General features: G+C 34.6%; 1 protein-coding gene across 6 annotated transcripts in view; it reads right to left on the minus strand.

Moving 5' to 3' along the window:
• The window catches only part of CFAP20DC (CFAP20 domain containing), a 70,207-nt gene that overhangs the window by 13,591 nt on the left and 35,291 nt on the right, over positions 1–21,325 (minus strand). For 4 of the 6 annotated variants that reach the window (XM_040568958.1, XM_040568957.1, XM_040568955.1 and 1 more), the window contains 2 exons: positions 15,908–16,111; positions 10,924–10,985 (listed from right to left, as the gene is read on the minus strand). In XM_040568958.1, coding sequence (XP_040424892.1) covers positions 10,924–10,985; positions 15,908–16,111 — 266 coding nt within the window. Of the gene's footprint in view, positions 1–9,381; positions 10,833–10,923; positions 10,986–15,907; positions 16,112–21,325 lie in introns of those variants that run through there. The other 2 variants (XM_040568959.1, XM_040568960.1) reach the window with 2 other exon arrangements.

Genomic DNA, 21,325 nt, shown 5'->3' on the forward strand with positions numbered 1-21,325 from the left:
ATTTAATCCATATTATTAACAAAATTAAAATGCTTCAGAGTTTCAGTACAACAGCTTTGTCTAATAGTTTATATAGGAATTGAAAGGAATACTCATATTATTAGGTCAACCTAGCAGTACACTTAAAAAATGCAAGGCAAGTGCAAAATTACATCAAACCAGGGAATGAAAAAGTAACATCAGTTTTGTATTATTAAGAACACATCAAATTGAGAGATTATTAAGCATCTGAAGAGTACAATCAATAAAGAACACAAAAGATGGTATTTAGCTGCATGAACTACTTAGTAAATTTTTATGAATACTAGAGGAGAACTGGCTCATGTCTGAGTGATAATAAGAGAAGCACATTTGCCTCAAAATTATTTTTTACAGTGAATAATTTGATTAACTCCGTTGAGGGCCAGAGAATGCTAATGTATAAATCAAGAGTACAAAAATATTTTAAGGAAAAAAGGACCAATTCTTGACATCTTGTGCTCCAAGTAAATAATAGCTTACTATGATCCACTGAAAGCAAAGTATGAGCTCATATCTAAAGTATGGTTCATATAAATTAAATACTATATTCAAGTAGGATGAAGACCTATTTTTTCCCACTTTGTTTGGATTTTTATTTGTATCTATTTAAAAGAGGTAGTGAGAGACCAACTTAATACTTACATAAATCAATACAAAGTCACCTAGCTTTGTGACCTAACCCCTCACCCATTCCCTGCTACATTGGTTTTGGAGCATCCATTAATTTTTAGGCTCCTATACATTAGCAGATCTGAATTTTCAATTTTTTACATATCTGCTGAACTTCATGGATATGTGTAACTTCATTAATTTAAATCAGTTTACTTAATAAACAGTTATTTGGATTCTGCTTTGTAATATATTATGTATGCATGTGTAATGACATTTTTTAAAAATAGAAACATTTCCATAGAAATAAAGCCTTCAATATTAGTTTCTGTAGTAAAGCAAAGACTTCTGAAGGCTGTTAACAATAAGATTTGCTTGTGTTATATGCAATCTTACGATTTAAAAATAAAAAAGGAAATCAAATCTCAGGTCATACCACTATGTATCTGTAATAATTGTGAAATCGTCTTAGCCTTAAATTGTCCATTATTGCAAATAAAATGCTTTAAATAATTTCAGTTGTGAACATTCTTACAAGTTCTTAAACAAATATGCCATAAACCAAGCAACATTCAATATTATTTTATAAATCACTCTTCAGTGTCACTTAGCTCCACATGAGTAGAACAGTATTTCTACAATGCAAAACTCAGTGAGTATACAGAAAATCAAGATATACTACCAAAGGAATACAGAGTATATTATACATATGTATCAAAGATTTTTGAGTACAGATTTTAATAAAAATTTGAAAAACTACATAAATATACATGTCTGTATGACTTTACATGAACTGAAAACTACATTTTAAGAAGAAATATCAGAAGGATTTAAGGTCAATCCAGCAATACGTTGATGATTAAAAAATGCAAGATGTGCTACATTGTATTATTCTCCTGGAGTGTTATTGTAGTTTCAAAATATCATTAAATCAGCACAAACCAACACTTATCATTTCCTGCACATTTTTCACACTGAGCTACATTTTGACTATGAGTAATCTGTTAATCTGTTCTTTGCCTCACAATCCGTCAAAGTGACAGATTCATTCCATCCCTAATACATAATATCTTCATTTACTGTATGCCTTACTGGAACTTGTTTTTTGCTACCACTAAGTTTTAGAAAATTGTGAGTGTATTTACAGAATGACTATTCCCTGTCCCCAAACCACTTCAGCAAATCTAGCCTGCCAAACACTATACTTCCAATGGAGACAAAGAGACTTTAACAAACAAACAAACCACAATCTAAATTGTTAAATGTAATTTACTTAAAGGCTAAACCTCTAGTTCATCACCATGTTTACTTGCTGGCTAGATTATAGTCTTGATGTTCAATAGCAATATAAATGACACTAATAGAGAAAACCACTGTTTTATCATCTAATTTAAATAAAATACTGGCCCTTTCTTCTTTGCTCACTTTGATTCAGTTATCAGAAGACCAGCTGTATAAATTGGAAGTAATGAATTTGTGAAGGTGTGTTAAAATTCCTGTATACGAAGCTAATCTTAAACAAGTGAATTCTAATAAAGTACATCAGATATTCATTGATCAGTGAATCAACTGGATTTCCACATTTAATGAAGCATCTGTTAGGAAGGATTTGCTTCTTCTTCCACATATTTTTAACAATTAAATAAACCATGCATTTTAAACATCATGTTTTAATGTTTTGTTATTCAGGAAACACCTGAACTTAGAACCTAACGAGTCTTGTCGCAATTAAAATAATTCCTTTCCTCCACAGCCAGCCACTAATGGCACTTTACTGTTCTGTGCGTCCTGGATGTAGACTGCATCCCATTTAATTTTTAATGGATGAGATGGAGCCAGAGGGCTTTTAAAAACCAATAGAGAGAACATGACTCAAGAGAACACTAACTTTAATATTATCAAACTTGTTAAAGGTGATGTTCCTATTCTGTGAAAATTATCTTTCTTTTTCAAGAAAGTGAAAAAAAATATGCTAAGAAATGCTGACCTTCTGGTATATTAATACCTTGAATGGTAAAGCATTAAGCTAGAAATTTGATCATTACCAAAAGTGAGAGGTATGGTATCTCGGTCTAATTCTTCAAAAACATCAAGTTTTGCTAACAACAGCAAAATCACATAAAGGAATCAAAACCAACACTCTGCATGATGGATCAAAGCAATTGCACAAGTGATACCGGGATGGCAGGGAAGGGAGATGTGGGCATTTGTGCCCTTGGAAACCCAGGCAGTTTTGCTTTTTAAGAAAAAAAGAAAGATCTCTTTCAGACATCCTGCCAGGAACAAGGCATGACTAGTCCGTACACGAACAGACAGCATGTGTTACGTCCTGGGAAAGGCTAAAACAGTTGGCTCCTTTGATACGAAAAGTTTATCAATACACTCTTCCAAGCAGTAGTGTCACATGAACACAGGCTTCTACAGATATGAACCAGCTGATTTGTTTTCTATGGGCAGCAATAAATATAAAATCTCTAGTCTCACCTTATGTAAGCACTGACACTTCATTCAGGGAAGACTGACTGAAATTTGCCTAGCAAAAAATGCTATGGGGCCATATACCATTCTCTTAATATCTTTATTCATCCAAGTGTCATGAAGATGCAAAGGAACAACATTGTAAGGATATACATTTGGTAAAAAGTGCCATTTGCAGTACCCCGCTATTCTGTACTGACATTTATAGTGCAGACAGAGGTTTCTGGACAAATCCCTGTGTCAATGTTATTGCAGTTTAGAGTACTCCTCACCTTTGAGTATTCAGTAACCACTCTCTTTCAAGAATGTGAATACAGCTAGGTCCTTTGCATTTTTTAATGATGTACTGGGGACATTGAAGGCCCTATAATACATCTGTTCAATGTTATTTTTGCTGCTGTAACACATCATGTCCATTAACATGCGTGATGACCACACGAGACATGAACCAAGTCTAATCTGATGTACGCAGCCCCATATTTTCCTGTATTTTTTTCTACAGTACTAGTCTTGAGGCACATATACAAGCATATTCCTTTTATTGAGAAAAGAAGCACCTGCTGTAAAAGAAGAGTATTTATAACTCTACTTTTAAAGGGGGATGGAGAAATAGGATAGGACTGAAGGATATAGCATCAGCATATAGCAGAGGAGATGCTGACCCCATGCATAAGACTATGTGCTGGCGTAAGAATAGGATAAAGGCCTTGATTCTCAGCTCCTCAGATTAATCAGATTTTGAGGCCATAAAGGGAGACCAGAGGGCCAGATACATCTTTCTCAGAGTCTCTAAGGAGCTGAGAGACTGCTCCACTAGGAACACTAACAATTGTTGCTATTAAACTCTTTTTCTGTTGTTGTTGTTCTTTGGCTGTTTTCCTTTCTCATATTCTTCAGGACAATGACTGATATTTTTGCACAGAAGTGGCTTTAACACCCATTATCTTGAGTGTTAGGAGGGATAACAACATGGACGGTTGGGGTCACAGCGTTCTTACTCTTATTATCATGGACAACCTCAGAGTCCCACTCAGGGACTATGGCTTATGTTAAAAGAGGAGGCTTTCACACTTATCACTCCTGCAGTGTCCTAGAGCCTACTGCTTCTCTGTACAGTACAAGCTTCTATTGCATATTGTGAATTATGAAAAAGATTTCACACATATAATCATTTCTGACGAGCCTGCATGTTACAAAGACTGATTCCATAGAAATGGAGATCCTGATTCCACAGCCTTCCCTATGCAGATAACTGTCCCAGAGTAGCTGTTAAGTCAGTATGTGAGTTTCTAATTTGCTTTGGTAGGTTCTTAAAAAAAATAAATAAAAAAATCCCAGAGAAGTCTTACAATTGAATCTCTTAACAAACCTTCTCATCTCCCACTGTGAAGGTAACCATTTGCTGGAAAAATACCTGTGGTCTGCAGATGGCCAATTCTCGACAGAATGAAAATAGCACAGTGTTCGTTTGTTATTACTTTGGTTTTACTTGAGAAGCTAGGAACAATAGTAGGGAATAGTTGACTTTTTTTGGTCTTTTCTTCATCTCTGCATATAAGCATAGTTAGAACACTCACTTTCAACGGCTCAGAAATATTCAGAAAAAGTGTGGAACAATAAAAATGTTCTCAATAACTCCTGAATCTACAAGTACAACAGACAAACTACTTTATATTAACATAGACTCAAAAGCATGACTAGGAGCATTTGCCATGTCCAGTCCCTTAGTGTATATGCTGCCACTTTTTATGTTTTCAGATTTCCATACAAGAGAAAGCCATTTCTGGATTATTTTAACAAGCTTTTATGTGTTAGCCACCTGGTTCTCAATAATCTTTCTGAAGCTAAGCTTTTTACCACCATGATTAAAAAATTTAACCTTTTCAATTAGATGTTTCCTGTGTCATTTGCTTCTATTGTCATGTTCTTTTTCATGCATATTATAACCTGACAAATGCAGCAGCACTTTGCTGATTCAGATTAACAACTGGGAGACCTATTGTAAATTACTCTATATTGTGTTATGAGTAAAGTAAGTGAACAAGTACAATGACAAAGTACCTTTTGTGATACATTGCTTTTGTTCACTTATTTTGACAACTGTTATGTAATTTTGTAATACTTCATAATGTAATATTGTCTGTTTTGCAGAAGTAATGGAGTTGTATGACTTTGATCTTCTAATGAATCATAAAAATAAATATGCTTCTTTGTTTGCAAAACTCATTCTTTAAATTTCCTTCTCAACTTTAAGTTATTCTCCTATTTAAGCCCTTGCCTGGAAGTACAGGAGACAAAGATGTTTTGCATCTGAATTTTACAGCATGCATGCTAGACAAATTCTGGCTGAGCGCAAAGAAATGTTATAACTACAATCTTTCTCCTACTGCAACATTTTATAGGTGAGTTTAATCTTTCTGAATCTCTGAGAGGTGCAATGATATGCATCAGCTACTGGCATGTGTAGTTTCTATCTGGGATGGATGAGAACACTTGAATGGTAGTCTCAAAACTGAACATACCTTTAATATTTGTACATAAGTGTTTGCAAGGTTTGTGGATTTGTGCTGACATCATCAATACTTTATGTAAATGTCAGGTGCCATTATCATGGCAATATTTATGGCAACAATAGGTTATGAAAAGGACTGGTACCAGAAAATTTTAAAGAAAGTGTAAAGACTCATTTACTTCCTAAAATTAATAGAGAGTGGTCAAAGAGTTATGCATATAAAGAACTGTCAGTTACATTTAACTAATTTACTAGAATTTTACCAGCTATCAAGTTTGAAAATAAGTTAAAAATGTATTTAGCTAAAGAAACATGCTTATCCATTTCATGATTCATTATCATGAAATTGTCATTCATTATGACATGTATACTGCGCATCCATGTCATTACAAAAATAAGGAAATCACAGTGTTTCGTAAAGTAGTAACTAAGAATATGGGTTCTGTTTTTATTTTTTTTCTTATGGCAACATCTACAACTTTTTTGAGATACTTAAAGTTATTGTCCTCTTCAAACATGTTTATCTGCAAGTCAATGAAACATTTATTTTATGATGATCAATTTCAAATCTATAACATTTATTGTAATGTTAAACAATAGAATGCAATTACAAAAGGCAACCATTGCTTGTTCGTTTTTTGTTATATGAACTATTTCCATTGGAGACATATCTTTACCAAAAAAGGGAAGAAAACTTCATTAGTTGTTTTTTCCTTTTTCTTTCAGATTGTAGACAAAGGAAGAATGATGACATCCCGATCAGTCTAATGTAACATATGTAGGTTACAGTAACAAGACAGCTTGCTTAAGTTAGCTTGTACCAAGCCAATGTGAGGTGAGGTGACTATTAATCATTTGTCGATGACTGTAGGCCCTTATCAGCCTCTTATAGATACAATTAACTTTATATCACATCCACCAGTGGCAAAGCTACGAGGGATTTAAACCACAGTAGTGTGACACTTTTTATAGATAAAACATAAATCTAGACAAAAAGTGAGCCTGACTTGCATCATCTATTTCCATTTAGCAATTTTAATAAACACTTTATAATACTGTTTTTCCTTAAAATTTTAGGGACCTAGTATGTTCCTTAGCTTTAAGAGGTTTCTTTTTTATTTGTAACAAAACCACTGATGGAAACTAATTTAAACACAAAAATTTCATGGAAGAAGCAACTGACTTGCATGTATGGAGAAGATAAATTGAGCTTATTTTATGAGTCAGCTACTGGACTGGTTTGACAGTGGTACTGAATCCTACGACTGCAGAGCAACTGTAACAAGATAGTGGAAAGGGTAAATTGGGAACTTGGCAAATGACACCACATAGCTTCTTCAATTTCTTGCTGGGATTTCAGGGCTGACAATCTACATCATCAGCTGCAGATGCACTCTCAGTATTAACAGGGAATCATGATCACCCAGCAGGTCCTACAGCGAGCCCAGCTCCAACACATAGGGCTGAATGGGTGCGTACACTATATTCAGATGCATACACACACTTTCACATACCAGCCAAGCAGGTGTGAGCTTCCAGCAGTCCAGCTCTGGGCTGGAGATGGTAAGGGACTACAGTCCTATTTACTCCTGGTAATTCTGTGAAGGCAGCCCTGACCAAGCCCACAGCAGAGGTACAGACTGTAGTTCAAAATATCACTTTTCATTGACTGATATACTAATTAACTTCTGCAGATTCCAGCCACCTTTGGAAAACCCATCAGCTCCACGTATATAGAGCAATTTGGGGAGGCTGTTGATTTTAGAGCCGTTAACATATGAAACCCGCCAGCCAATAATATGAACAACAAATTAAACTTCAGATTAACAAAAAAAAATCATTTATGAATGAAACATATCTTGATCACTCATTCTTTGGTTTGAGACCACTGACAAATATACTTTCTCATAAAATGAAGCCTGTGCTGTACGTGCTATTCTTACATTCTTGGACATAGTCCAAATTAGGTAGATATTTACTATCGTCATATCTTTGTGCCCACAATTCACTATGGGAATACATTTTTTTTTTAACATGTAAAATCAAATGTCTGGGTGAAACCTAACTGAAAATTTGCCTATGTACATTTTATATGAAATTACTGAAGTAAAATATAATTCCTGTGAAAGGATACCCAATGAAGTACTGAAATATTTATGACCTACCGTAGCGTGGTTTCTGGGGAACAGCTGTTTGAACTTCAGAGGAACAAATTTAATTTGGTAGAGTGGGAAGAGTTGAGTAGGATGCCAGCTGAGGAGCTGGTGAGGCAATGCTTATAAAGAAGATTTCATCTTAAAAAAAAAAATCTCTCAAGATGGAAAATCAGCTTTTATCAGAAATAAATTTTCTGAAGAGCATCTGTAGTTCAGAAAATGTATTCACAAAATTAGGCTCAAGTGATCTTTTTTATAGAATAGTTCCACATTTTGCAGTTCAGTATGACTGAAATTCCTTTTCAATATTAATTTTCTTTCAGCATTTCCTTTAATGAAACTTCCAAACTTTCTATAACACACAAATATTTTGAAGGACAACGCTGCTTAAATGCTTACTAAGTAAATGCAGAGTACATAGCAGCTTGCAGCCCCTGCCCTGGAGGAAGAAGTAACAAAGATAATTAGACTCCTATTTGGAGGGAAAAGAGCAATTCTGAAGTTCAGCTAGGACCATACAGCTAGTCAGCCTGTGGGAACTGCATAGCTAAGGCTTGAAACACTGCATCTTCTTGCTCATCTGGCTCTGTAGCCTCTGCAGTCAGCCTGTCTCCTTTCATTAACTGGTTCTGTGCCTTGCAAAGCAGCATGATGCGGGGGTGATTTGTACTGCAGTAGCAATATTCTTGGCAGACTTATGACCTTTACCCAGTGGAACCAATGGAAAACGAGTCTAGCTGGGTCTTTTTATTGACTGCATTTCCATTATCTTCACAGGTGCTTTCTTTCTTGGCTTGTTCTTTTATCTTATTATGGACAGAAGCTACATTTACTGGACAATAGCTACCACATTGCTCTCTTTTCATTTCCCAGAAAATATCACTAATACGCTTTTTACAGTTATGTCAGACCTGTCGAATTCTTTATCACTTTTAAAAACAAACTTGTTTCAGTAAGTGCATCATTTAAATGTCTTCATACCATGGTATTTCTACCCATTGATCTACATAGAATATACCAATTTTTCAAATATTGTCCTGTGTGTTCCTCTACGTAGCTACAGTAGGCCTCACAAAGATAGAGATATTTTTTACTTGCCTGTACATTACCTATTAAAATTGGCTTTTAAAAAAAAGCTCAGGAACTAAGTTACAGACTTGCCATTTATTTTCTCTCTCTCTCATCTACGTACACACCCTATATGGAAAACTTTACCCAGTTTTCCATTATAAATGAAAGGTAACGATCTGAATGATGGTATTCCAATCATATCTTCTCCAGTTTAATATCATGATGCAAACTGACCTCATAATTTTGTCATCTTCTGTATTTACAGCCCAATAATACTTTTCTGGCAGTTCACAAGGGCTACTGAATTTATGAAGCACTTGCAAGTATTCAGGTATTTTACGAATACTTTGCCCACATTTCTCGAAAATGACTTCTACAGAAATTTAAGTCTCGTGCGTGTATTGGATTAAATATTATTTTATTATATTAATATAAATATTATTATATTATTTTGTTTTAGATTTTATTATATGGAAATGCAAGTTTTCATTGTTGACCATATTAACTTAATATGCTGAAATGCTTTATTTTTACAGATAATGGTGTTTATTCTTTTTTTCAGTATATAAAATGTACTGAGTATAAAATTGCTTTAACACATGCATAAAAGTAAAAAACCCGACTCAACCAACCTATGGGTAAAAAGCAGACAAAAAACACAGCTTGTACTAAAATACAGGCTATTCTAATATCACCAAAATTATGAAATCACTTCTGGAATAGAGTTCTCGACAAATTGTCAGTCACAAGGTACCTGGTATCTTAATCTGTGGACTATAGTCAAGTGTCTCCATCCACTTCATCCATTTTAACAATTAGGATAGAGACAGATCCTCTGATAAGTAACACCCAAGTTAGAGAGGTTTTCTAGACTGACATCAGCACGTAGATTTACATATGAAATGGAACAGGAATCCAGGATTGCACTTTAACTCCAGTAATATACTATGTGCACCAAGAAACATATGCTGCAATAACTGACACATCTGGGTGAACTTGCACAGCAAGTTTCATATTGTTCACTCCACAAAATCTAACAAGAAGATAATAAAAATGTGGATGGAAGTGAAACAAGTGACTGAAAACATCTATGTGAGGAGAAATACATATTATGCTGCACAACTGACTTGCAGTGCATGATCATAAAGTTTCACACTGTTGATATCCTGAAAAAAAATCAAGCAAACTCTTTCATGGTCGTATCTGAAATGTCCTCTCCTCATATTCCTCCCAACATCCATGCATTGTCCAACTAAAATCTGGACATGCAAAATCCATGTTAATCACAACAACTGAAAGTGAAGCAGGACTACTTTTTGAAATAAGTACGCCTCCTGTTCAGGCTGTTAAAAAATTGGCAAAGTGATGCTGGGGTTTCACAGATACAAGGCAGTTCTAAAATAGAACAATTAATTTTGGTCGTCTCAACTTTGATCACTTCTTTTTAGCCACCCTCTCCTCTCGTCTTCAAATCCCTATCTTATCTTACGATAATGTCACAGGGATTTTGGTGCTGACTCCAAACAAAACAGATAAGACAAAGAACTTGACAGTCAAAATACATTGTAGGCAGGATTCGTCTGAACTATCCCACAGTGTTACAACATAGCACCCTCTCCTGACTGGGTTATCTATTGAAAAGTCCTGTTTAATTAAGGAACGTTACAATTTTTTGTAACAAATGGATTCCCTGACATCTAGAGTCACATGCAGAATTTTACTTCAGAGCCTTCAAAGCAGAGAGACAGAGAGAGGGAGAAAGAAACAGGTGAGAGTGTGTATATATGTCAGTTGAAGAAGATTTGCTGAACCACACATCAAAGCAGGTTTAGGAGCCAGGTCTGTGCTGGCTACTTTAAATACACGGAGGTACTTCCAAACCATGCAGAATCCAGCTCTGCATTCTGGGACAATGTAGACATACTGCAACCTGTAGTCAATGACTAAAAAGAGCAATAGTAAAGCCCTCTGAGAGGAGGCTGCAACTGAAAAGAGATTAAATCAAAGAAAGTCACATTTAGCATTCAGAGCACTCCACCTTAATTCTTACTGCCTGGGCTATACATGGAGTCTTACCGTGGGTTGGAATGAGAAAGTGGGCTCATTTCTTTCTGATAGTGATGCTCCTGACTGACGGGCTATGGAAAATAAAAAATAACAATGAGAAAATAACTTTGCAAATATACTTTCAGAATGTTCAAAAGTATGTAAGAGATCCTTTATGAGGATACACATTTGAAGCTTCTGATATTGGAATTTTACAGTCTTTCATCTTATCTGTGAAATTTAAAAGGGATATTCGGATCCTAACTGTGCAAAGTTAACAGATGATTCTTGTCTGGGTGGAAATACATATGAATTAAGGAGTCGACCACACAGTCATTTCTCTACTGTCTGTGAGAGTGTCAGACAGAGTCAAGAAACAGAGAGGGAAGGGTGGCAGACTTGTCTGTTAGGCAAGTCTGGGTTGTACATATACAGGAAGCATGGTGCAGGGACACTTCATTGTACCTGTGCACAACCAACCATTCTTAAGGCTACACACCCCTGAGCCAGAGCTGATAGGGCTGGCAGGCATGGCTCTTCTCTTCTCAGAAGCACTAGGGGGAATGTTAGTGGTCCCATATGAAGGCTGCTGAAGCACACATGCTTCTTAATAGAACTGCTGATTTGAAACCTGGATTAAGCTGTTCACGGATTACTAACAGCGGACTGTAAGAATATTCATAAAAAAGCATGATTATTTTCAAAAAAAAACTTCAAATCTTACCTGCTTATTGTAAGAATGTGCATCTAAAAGTTTGAAATTACATTATTTGGTATTTATGGCACTAAAACAGCTATTTGCCATAAACACCAATATTCATAAACTCATAAAAATTCAAGAATTCTAAAATTCAGAAATATATTTTGTCTCAATATATATGCTTCCATAGAGGACCCCCTCACATTATCCCACACATCAAAAACAGCTCTATACAAACCACTGAAGCAATTGCAGAAATAAGTGAAAACATAAGCACAATTTAAAAATACTTGTATGAATTAGTACATGCAATGGCTAAAAATAAATACTAAGTATTATGAAAGGAACTATATTTTTACAGAAATCAATAAAAAAATCAGTACATTCACATGGTTTCAGGAAGTCAGGAGGGATGTTGTAAAATATATGCTCAGGATGAATGACATCCTAATTACTGCCAAATATGAGTCACTGCCTGGTCGTGGATAGTGCAATTCCCACATGATGGCTAGTAGAAGACTGAGGATGAGACAGAAAGTGAATTAGTCAGTCTATGAACCAGAATATCTGTCTAAATAATTTTTAGTCTCATTTCATAGTAAAGAATAGTCTGCCTTAGTTTTGCAATTTGACTTGATGTGAATAGATCCCTCCAGGGGTTGTCAAACTGAGCTCTCAGCTGGAATAATTCTGGGTTTAAATATCACTCCTCTTGTCTGTCAGACTTCACTTCTGCCAGAACATTTTTGTCTTAAGTGGCTTTCTTTCTTGAATCATCACAATGGAGGTCAGAAGACCTTCCCCAAATTAGGCGTGAACCTGGAAATCTCACAGGTTTTTCAGGTCAAACTTGATTAGATTGAATTTATATTTAGGAAGTTGCTTGGAGAACAGGTAAACTTACTGCTCTATGAGTACTCCTTACTTGAAAGACAGGTCTTAGTGGTGAGCACATTTTGGAGTCTGATAATAGAGCACTACACTACTGCAATCTCTAGGATTCATCAATGAACAGTCCAGGAGAATCTTCATTTTCCTTTGCAGTTCTGACTGAGAATCAGGGAGCATATGCAAGAAGATATCCTAAATTCTCTTATATGTGCTCTTGCTCCAAAATTCTTGTGTTATATCTAAGTTGTCTGGAAACAGCTAGCCAAGAAGCTGAATATGCCATTTCCCTGGCAGGGCAGGAAGGTCTTACTGGATCTTTAGAACAGAGCGAGGCATTAAAGTAGAATTATTTACTAAGCTTTGCAACATTCCTTGGATAATAAGTATATGTGTAGATAAATTAACATTATACTCTGCAATATACAGAACTGTCTTTCATATTGTGGTAAAGATAGTGTTTAACTTTACAAACCTTGAAAAACATTTGGGTAAGACACCGTCAAATACTGTATTTTAAAATATTTAGTCCTACAAATATACATTATAAATTTGGAACTTTGTGCTGTGCCCCCCCCACTTTTTGTAAGGATTTACAGCTCTCCTATGAAATAAAATCATTTTTTTAAAAAAGAAGCTGTTTATATTTATAGCTGGATAATGTACAATATTCAAAGCTATTTTATTCCTTTCTGGCTGTCATAGTTTACAGCAGCTGCTAAACAACTTGCATTTCAACAATTTCTCCTGACAGCATATACTCAGTTTTTGGTAAACTATCATAGGTTGTAAAATACAGTTTTAGTATATCAGTTTTATAGTTTTTAAGGACATCTGTTCATCTGTTCTAACTGCAGCTTAACAGTATGATTGATCTATCTGCCTTTACTTCAGAAGGGTTTCTGAGATTCATTAGTCAGTAATAAGTGCAAAATTTTCAATGAATCTGGAAATCACACTAACAGTGGCAAGTGATGGAAAAAATAAATTTACTAAAATGTGTTTTATATATAAAATATTACTTTTATATGTATGTTCACTGTCTAACATGATTATATCCTGCACTGCCTTACAAAACATCATATGTATTTCAAAATGAAAGATACACAAAAATCTGCCGTCTGGTGGTGCTGTTGCCATAGATTCCAACAAGGGACAAAAAGGTTATATAAAATGAATAAAAATTTAGAATAAAAAAACTCCTTATTTATCTTCTTATCTTTGAAGTCCATAAGATAAAGCAGAGTAGATATCACTGATTTAAATAATCAAAAAGATACTATCTTAAAACACATGTAAGCATGAAAGGTTAATCATGACAAGAATTTCAAACTGTCCTTAATTTCTTAAGCTACTACATGAGGATTACTTCTATTTCTTTTTCGTACAGCTAAAATCATTTGCAAAAACAAGATTGCTACAGTCACATACAAACTTTTCTCCAGTTTGCGCATGTCATTTTGGGACTGGTCATTTCCAAATTCTCTCAAGTCAACTTGTATGATGGTAATAGTAAAAATCAGTGGACATAAAAACAAATTTGCTTTTCTTGTACATTTAAGTATCTTAACATATCTAAGAAACACCTCTGAGTAAAAACTGGAAGCTGAAGAAATGACGACTTTACTCATTTTAGATCTTACAGCAGCATCCTGCATGGTGGAAGACTGAAATACAGGAGCAACAACCTTTGAACGTGCTCTAATCACACTGGATAGGCTGTATTTTGATCTCTCAGTTACGTAGACTACCTATGCATACAATAACACATTTACTGTACATGTGAATGCTAAGTGTGGAGATTCTCTGAAAATAACTATATGAAATTACCTGACAGATTTATAGCTTTTTGTAAGACAACAAAAAAACATAGCTACATCAAATTACAATTTAAATGACTAAACTCTTTTATCTGAACACTTTTTTTAACTAACGTTATTAGTCTGAAATATACAGAAACTGATCAAGGCAGTGACATTAAAGAACTGTTGTTGCAACCACATTGGGCTTCACTAAATACTGGAGCAGTACATTTCATTTTAAAAGATCATTTTGTTTCAGTCATGTAATTTGTATTAGCCAAAACTGACTTGCCTAAATATTCTTATCAACTTCCTTATAATTAAGCTAGTCCAAAGTTAATAAGACTGCTATTCTCTTTACTTAATTGAGTTCCATTTGTCTAGTCTTGCAGACATATACCATTTGATTCTACATAGTGAGCACTAAGTAAATGCATCAGAAGTATGACAATATCAACTAAATGCACAATGTCGACATATCTCAAATAGTTAAAGCCAACTATTAATTTTCTTCTGGCCTGCAAAATATTACTCTGTAAACCAAATTTTTCTTAGTATAATTACCCAGTTATCAATACAACTCTTCTCATTTGAATCCTTCATTTACCAGTGCACCACAAAGTTCCAATGCTACGTTGGTCATTCATTATGAAAGATTGCTACTACAGGCCTCTATTGGGCCCTATAGGTCCCTGGAGATAATTTGCAGCTGACATTTCAGAGCATTTCAGAGCATTTACCCTACAATAATTTATATTGAGGCAACACAGCAGCATTTACTCTTCTCACATGGGACCTGCCTCTGAGAGTTATGTGCTTTACTTAAACCATATTCATTGCTTATTATTGTTTCACCTATAATAAAATAAGAACTATGTTGCTGTAATATAAATGGAGTATGAGGTTATCTAGTTTTACAGCAGCGCCTGCAAATACCTTCATATAGTTGCTGGAATGCTATTCTATGATTTCATACAATCAATACTCTCAGTAGTCTACAACAAATACACCCCTGCTTCATATAACAGTGCTCTGTCACATAGTGAAGGTGTGTGATTTTGCACCATTTTGTGCCAGGACAAGTAACGATACAAGCTGTAAAATACAGAAGGATCACACTAAGTGTTCAGAACTACTGCAGCTTCTTTCCACTATTCTCCTGCTTCAGTCCCTTAAACAGTTAGCTGTTCAGTAATGAGCCTTTATCATTCTAAGAAGCAATTATTTTCCATTACTCATACTATAATGCAATTGCTGACTGGTATATATGGGTTTCATTCATTTTGAAACTATTTTTAAGTACTATATCACACACACCTGCAGGTTGTCAGATGCTATTGTGACAAGCTCTAACGCCTACATGATTATTCAGGATTGTAGGAAAGAATACATATAATAAATAGATTTGCTCCTTTTCCATGGTGGTCCTATAGAAGCTGCAGGAAGTGCATGTTTTGTTTGTGTGTTTTACTTGTCGAGTTCTAAAAAATGCTTGGTAATGATAACTTAAATTGCAAAGATACTCCAAGAAATATTATATTCAAGACCCCTGAACCTCAGAATTGATAGGAACTGTGTAAACACTCAAAGAATTTTACAGAAAACACTGTAGGATTAGACTTACTGGTGGGAAACAAGAATTCCAGGTTGCTGTATCATCACTGCTTGTACTTATGCTAACATTGCAGTTGTCTATCTGTGATGCGCTTAGCCCATGAGAGATCTCTGTATCCCTTAATTCTTCATTTTGTTGCCTCCTCATGCTAGCCAGCATCTGCAGTTCAGATACACTCAGTCTACTTGTCTGGTAGTTTTTCCAGTCATACTCCTATGAAATAAAATTGAAAAGTCAACAATATAGACTGGATGATGGAATAGAATATATGAATGAAATGGATACTTTGGGGGATCTTTTGGGGACTCTTCAAGAAGCTACTATACTTAAAGTGAAACAAAATTTTTACTAAAAAATATTAGTTAATAGATTTCTGTTCAGCTATGAAGATGAAGCATATTTACATATCATTACAGGAATGAAGAAGAGTACAAACATTATTATGTACTGCAGTTTGGATCCAGAGTATTTGGTAAGTTGCTGTCCCCTTGTAATTAAAAACATTGATTATTATTAGTAGTATTAGTATTAATAATAATATAAAAGCAGAATCCCAAAAGTTTGAAAATCCAGCAGTTAAAATTGCTTAAACATTAAATGCAAATCTTGAAATAAGCCCAATAACATAGTTATAGTATCATAAACACCATCAATATAATATTTAGTTATTTCTCAAGTACAGAATAAAATTTCTTTGGAATGCTACACGACAGCACTAAATTTTAAAAGTTATTTTGGTAACTTGCTAGTGTATACGTTTGAAAATAAATGCCACTTTATTTTCATTTTTCTTTATGCTCACTGGTTGAATTGTTAATGTAACTCTAATTGTTATATTTAATTTGATCCACAGTCCAAAAGCTTATCAAATGCAAAATGCTCACTTTCCCTAGACAGATTATGAGATAACACTGTTCAAACAGGAGGTCATTTTCAGTGACACAGTACTTTTTTTCTGCATTACTTATTTACTTATTTCCCCATCGGAAGTTTAACTGGGGATATGGCCATAAATTCATTCACAGTACTGAACTGCATAGGATGTGTAATACCAAGCACAATGGATATGAATTTTGAATCAAGGACAGATTCAGAAACCTTTCTCTTTTAGTAATACATGTAATCACATCATGCAATGAAAAGAACCTTGATTTCAGATCAAGCTCTAGAATACTTTACTAAGTATTTGCAAAAATAGTTTTAGAATGAAAGCATATAGTATAATTTTATTTATTCATGGCTACCATAAAAGAAATCAACAATTATTATCTCAATAGCATGTAAAAAAATACTTGCTATTTTAATTTTAGGTAAGAATTCAGTAAATGTTACTGCTGAAGACTAAGTCTGTGGGAGTAGCACTTATGTCATACATTTTTGACATTTTAAGTATCTCATTCTGACTACCATGATACTGGAATCATAGAATCACAGAACATTGCAAGTTAGAAGGGACCCAAAAGGATCTTTGAGTCCAACTCTTGCCTCGACACAGGATTACCTAAAAATATGTCTATCAGATTTCTCTTAAAGCCATCTCCTGCAAATAATGGTCAGAAAGAAAATTAGCACTGAAATAGCAAAGTAAACAACATTTGATGGCAAGTGTGCCTGCAAGATGACAATCAGCAGGTAAATATATCACGTAAAGCAGGATTTATGATTGAAGGGTGCTCAAATGGAAACAGTTGTGCAAGTATGCAAATCTTTGTGAAAAAGATCATTAATTCTAAAGCCTACTGCAACATTTTACATTTTTTACCATGTATCTCAAATTCTTCGTTAGATGTCTTTGTAAAGGTCATTCACAGATTTTTCTACAGAGTCATCTAAAGCACTTGGAGACTACTTTTTCACACAGATAAATACAGTCTGCCATTTTGTCTGTGCAGTGCGTGAGCTACCATGGTTAGCACAGCTGCCACCCCTCTTACCTCTGCCTTTTGAGCTCAAAGCTTCATTCCTGAATCATTTGATTATTACTACCATTTTTAATCCCACAGTAATAAATGACATTTTCTCTAGACCTTACTGAATGTAAGTTAATAGTTCAGCTACTATTAGTTTTTTGTTCTCTACACATCAAGCTTGCTATGTTTTATCTGGAAAGTCTGATTTGCTTTGATGCATTAGTATTCTACCAGACCTACAGCTGTTAAGATTTTCATTGATCTTACTGAAGCTGTTGATTTCCTGTTAATTTTCCTATATAGAAGCCTTCTGTATTTCGTTTATTTGATCACTATAAGAGAAGCTCCTGCTTATCTTTCTTACCTCATATAGGAACCTATCGGTATGCAGTCATTAAAATGACAGAATGAACTAGCACCATGCAGAATAAAAACACTAAGAATTGAAAGAACATTTTTCTCATCCTTCTTTTTAATAAAAGCAAAACATTTCCCAAACCTGAGAGTCTTTTCTTTAAAATTTATGAAGAAAGATGTATAGATTTGGGGATTTTTTACAAAAGAACTTAAAAGATTTGATTGTCTTTTCGACTTATTTCAAATTGTCTTTCTGTTTTCTTTTCTGGTAATGGTCTTACTTTAGAAATACCGTATTCAGAAAGGAGAAGGAAATGAGTTTTCCATCTTTAACATCCTTTACAATAAATTCCTTGTTTTAAAAGGGAAATAGTTTGGACTATACATACTGTAGCTTCAGATGATGACTACAAAAAAAGCCTCTTCAGACTTTTTACATAGTCTTAGCTTATTTTCTAAGACAGAATTTGAAAATTGAATTTAAGATTAAGTTCACTTTGTAATTTAGGAGAAACTTTTGATGTAAGAAGTAAATTTGCAGTACTTATAAATCTGTCTAAAATGAATATTTCATTTAGTAATTAAAAGTTTATCTCGTCCTGTTGCATATTCTCCCCTTATGATAAAAAAGCATTTTTATTAAACTCTGAAAACTTTCGCTAGATTGACAAAACCTGTTGTTTAAATGATTTTTTTTCACATATAATGACATTTGCATTCTTCTAGGTTCAAATGATTTATTCAGAATTGTTTGAATGTAGTTATATGTGTGGAAAAGTTTAATTACCAGCTATCTACATGGTTGCGATATTACCCAGAGGGCTGTACTTCTTTCTTAATTAAAAATATTTGAACTTAATAATAGAGAACTCTATTAAAACATGAATAAAACATTGCAAGCAACCAGGTCCTTAAAGTGTATTAAGCAGTTAGCAAATCGATTGCAGTAAGAGCTGGTTAAGCATTTTTTTTTCTTTACCAGTCCTCTGCACAAGCAGATTAGAAGACTGCTTCTGTGTAAACTCTCACTCTAATACTCTTACAAAACTATCCTATCATACATAATTCTTAAAACAATGAATGGCGTTTCAAATGGAAATAAAATAATTACATGCTCACAGCCAACAAAAATCTCCAGTGCTGCTTCACTGCAGTTAACAATATTATATGTCAGCACTTCTTTTTCTGAAACTTGTAGGAACCTAGAATACTAGCTTCTTCCACCAAAACTGCTCCAGTAGATAAGAAAAAAAAAAAAAGAAAAAAAAAAGAAGCCTTATATCGGTATGTGATCAGAAGACGACCATACTCAAATAGCTTATTATATTAATTTTTAAAGTATTGGAAATATTTTAATAAAAACTAAAAATAGTATGTGTTTGACAGTATTCAGTAAGTGCTAGTTGGACACACTTTCTAATGATATAAACAACCGTTGCTTGAAGGGCGGTCAGTAGCACTCAAATTTGGCTTCAAATCTGGAGGATGACCTAGTATAAAAAGAAGTAGGAAAGAACTCCAAAAAAAGGCTTCTGGATGGGAAAAAATATTACTTCATCTAATCAAGTATGAGAGTTAAATCCACCAGATACTTCCATCTTATATTTTTTAGCAATAAAGCAAAGTCTGTCACACCTCAGATTCTATATATTGACGATAGGCTTTGTTCTTGCAAAAAACCCTTACAAGAATCAAATGACATGCAACAGATTTAAAGCTACGAGTCAGTGTAATATAATAATAGTTCTGCTGTTTAATTTAATAATCAACTATTTATTGAGTAGAGAAAAATGACAGCTCTCTTCCTTCATGCTTTAAAACAAAGCCTCACAGAAAAGTTGTAAAACATATTGAACACTTTAAAAACTAAAGAAAATCTGCCTGGCAGGAAAGAAAACATGAGGATTTTTTTTTTTAACTTTACAATTCATTTTATAGAATCTAATGGTTTGGGTTGTAAGGGAGCCCAAAGATCATCCAATTCTAACCCCCCGGCCATGGCCAGGGAAACCTTCCGCTAGACCAGGTTGCTCAAAGCCCCATCCAACCTGGCCTTGAACACTTCCAGAGATGGGGCATCCACACCTTCTCTGGGCATTTGTCTCAAAGGTACCCAAGGTCACACATAACTTTCTCTTATTTTGACATTCTTTGGCATCAATAGGGAAATGAGCAAGAAAGATCTAAAATAGATCTCCTTACCAGTTTTCTGCTCCTATTACAACCATCTTACTTTTCAGGTCAGCACATTGGCCAGTACCTTGTACTTCACACTCTAAAAGGATCATGCATATCGTCTATGAAGTTTTACATTTTTTGTTTCACTATAGCCAATTTAGAGGTGCTGAGGGTCATGCAGTTATAAAAAAAAATGAATTGTCCAGCTATTCCCCTCCTTTCTTTTCCATTTTTTTTATTTTCTTTCCTTTTTTACTTCCCTTTTGTGGGAAGAGATTTCTAGAACCTTTGTCCTAGTCTGATGCCCCAAATTCTATATTCACAGTTAGCTGCTGTGCGGTCCTCAGTAGCTATAGCAGCCAGAAATAGGTGTTAAAATCATTCTGCAAGATGTCCCTGTCACAGCAGTAGCAGTCTTGTCCCATGGAAATAGTCACTCATGCTTCCCCTTTCATGGATGCCATCAAATCTGATAACTAAAATTAATTGCGTCGACAAGTAATAGAATCAACATGGACTAAAATTCCAGCAGCAGAATGACAGCAAATCCCCCTGACTGGAATGAGGACTGTGATATCCTAAAGGAGATCAGACAAGCAGCAAGGACACAAAACACAATAATGATGGAAGACGTCCATTTCTATCATGCTAACGAGATAAATGTCATGTTTCAAGATGTTACTGTAGTTATTTTTTTCCCAAAGCATACATAACTGTTTCATTGAGCCACAAAAAAGAGAGGCATCTATCCATTTGGTCTGCAGTTGCTGAAGATACTATGACCCCCAAATAACTTACATTAATGATCATGCATTAGCTGGATTCAACATCCTTGGGAAAAAAAAAAAAAAGGCAAAAAAAATCATAAAGAAGCAAGCCTGGGACTAAATACCATAGAACTCCTTGAGCTGCAGAAGAGACAGTTGCAGGGGATTATGATATATAGCCATACAATAGGAAGTGGCATAGGTAAGAAGAATGA

Source organism: Cygnus olor, chromosome 10 (genome assembly GCF_009769625.2).
Source record: "Cygnus olor isolate bCygOlo1 chromosome 10, bCygOlo1.pri.v2, whole genome shotgun sequence".
In the NCBI taxonomy this organism is placed as follows: domain Eukaryota; kingdom Metazoa; phylum Chordata; class Aves; order Anseriformes; family Anatidae; genus Cygnus; species Cygnus olor.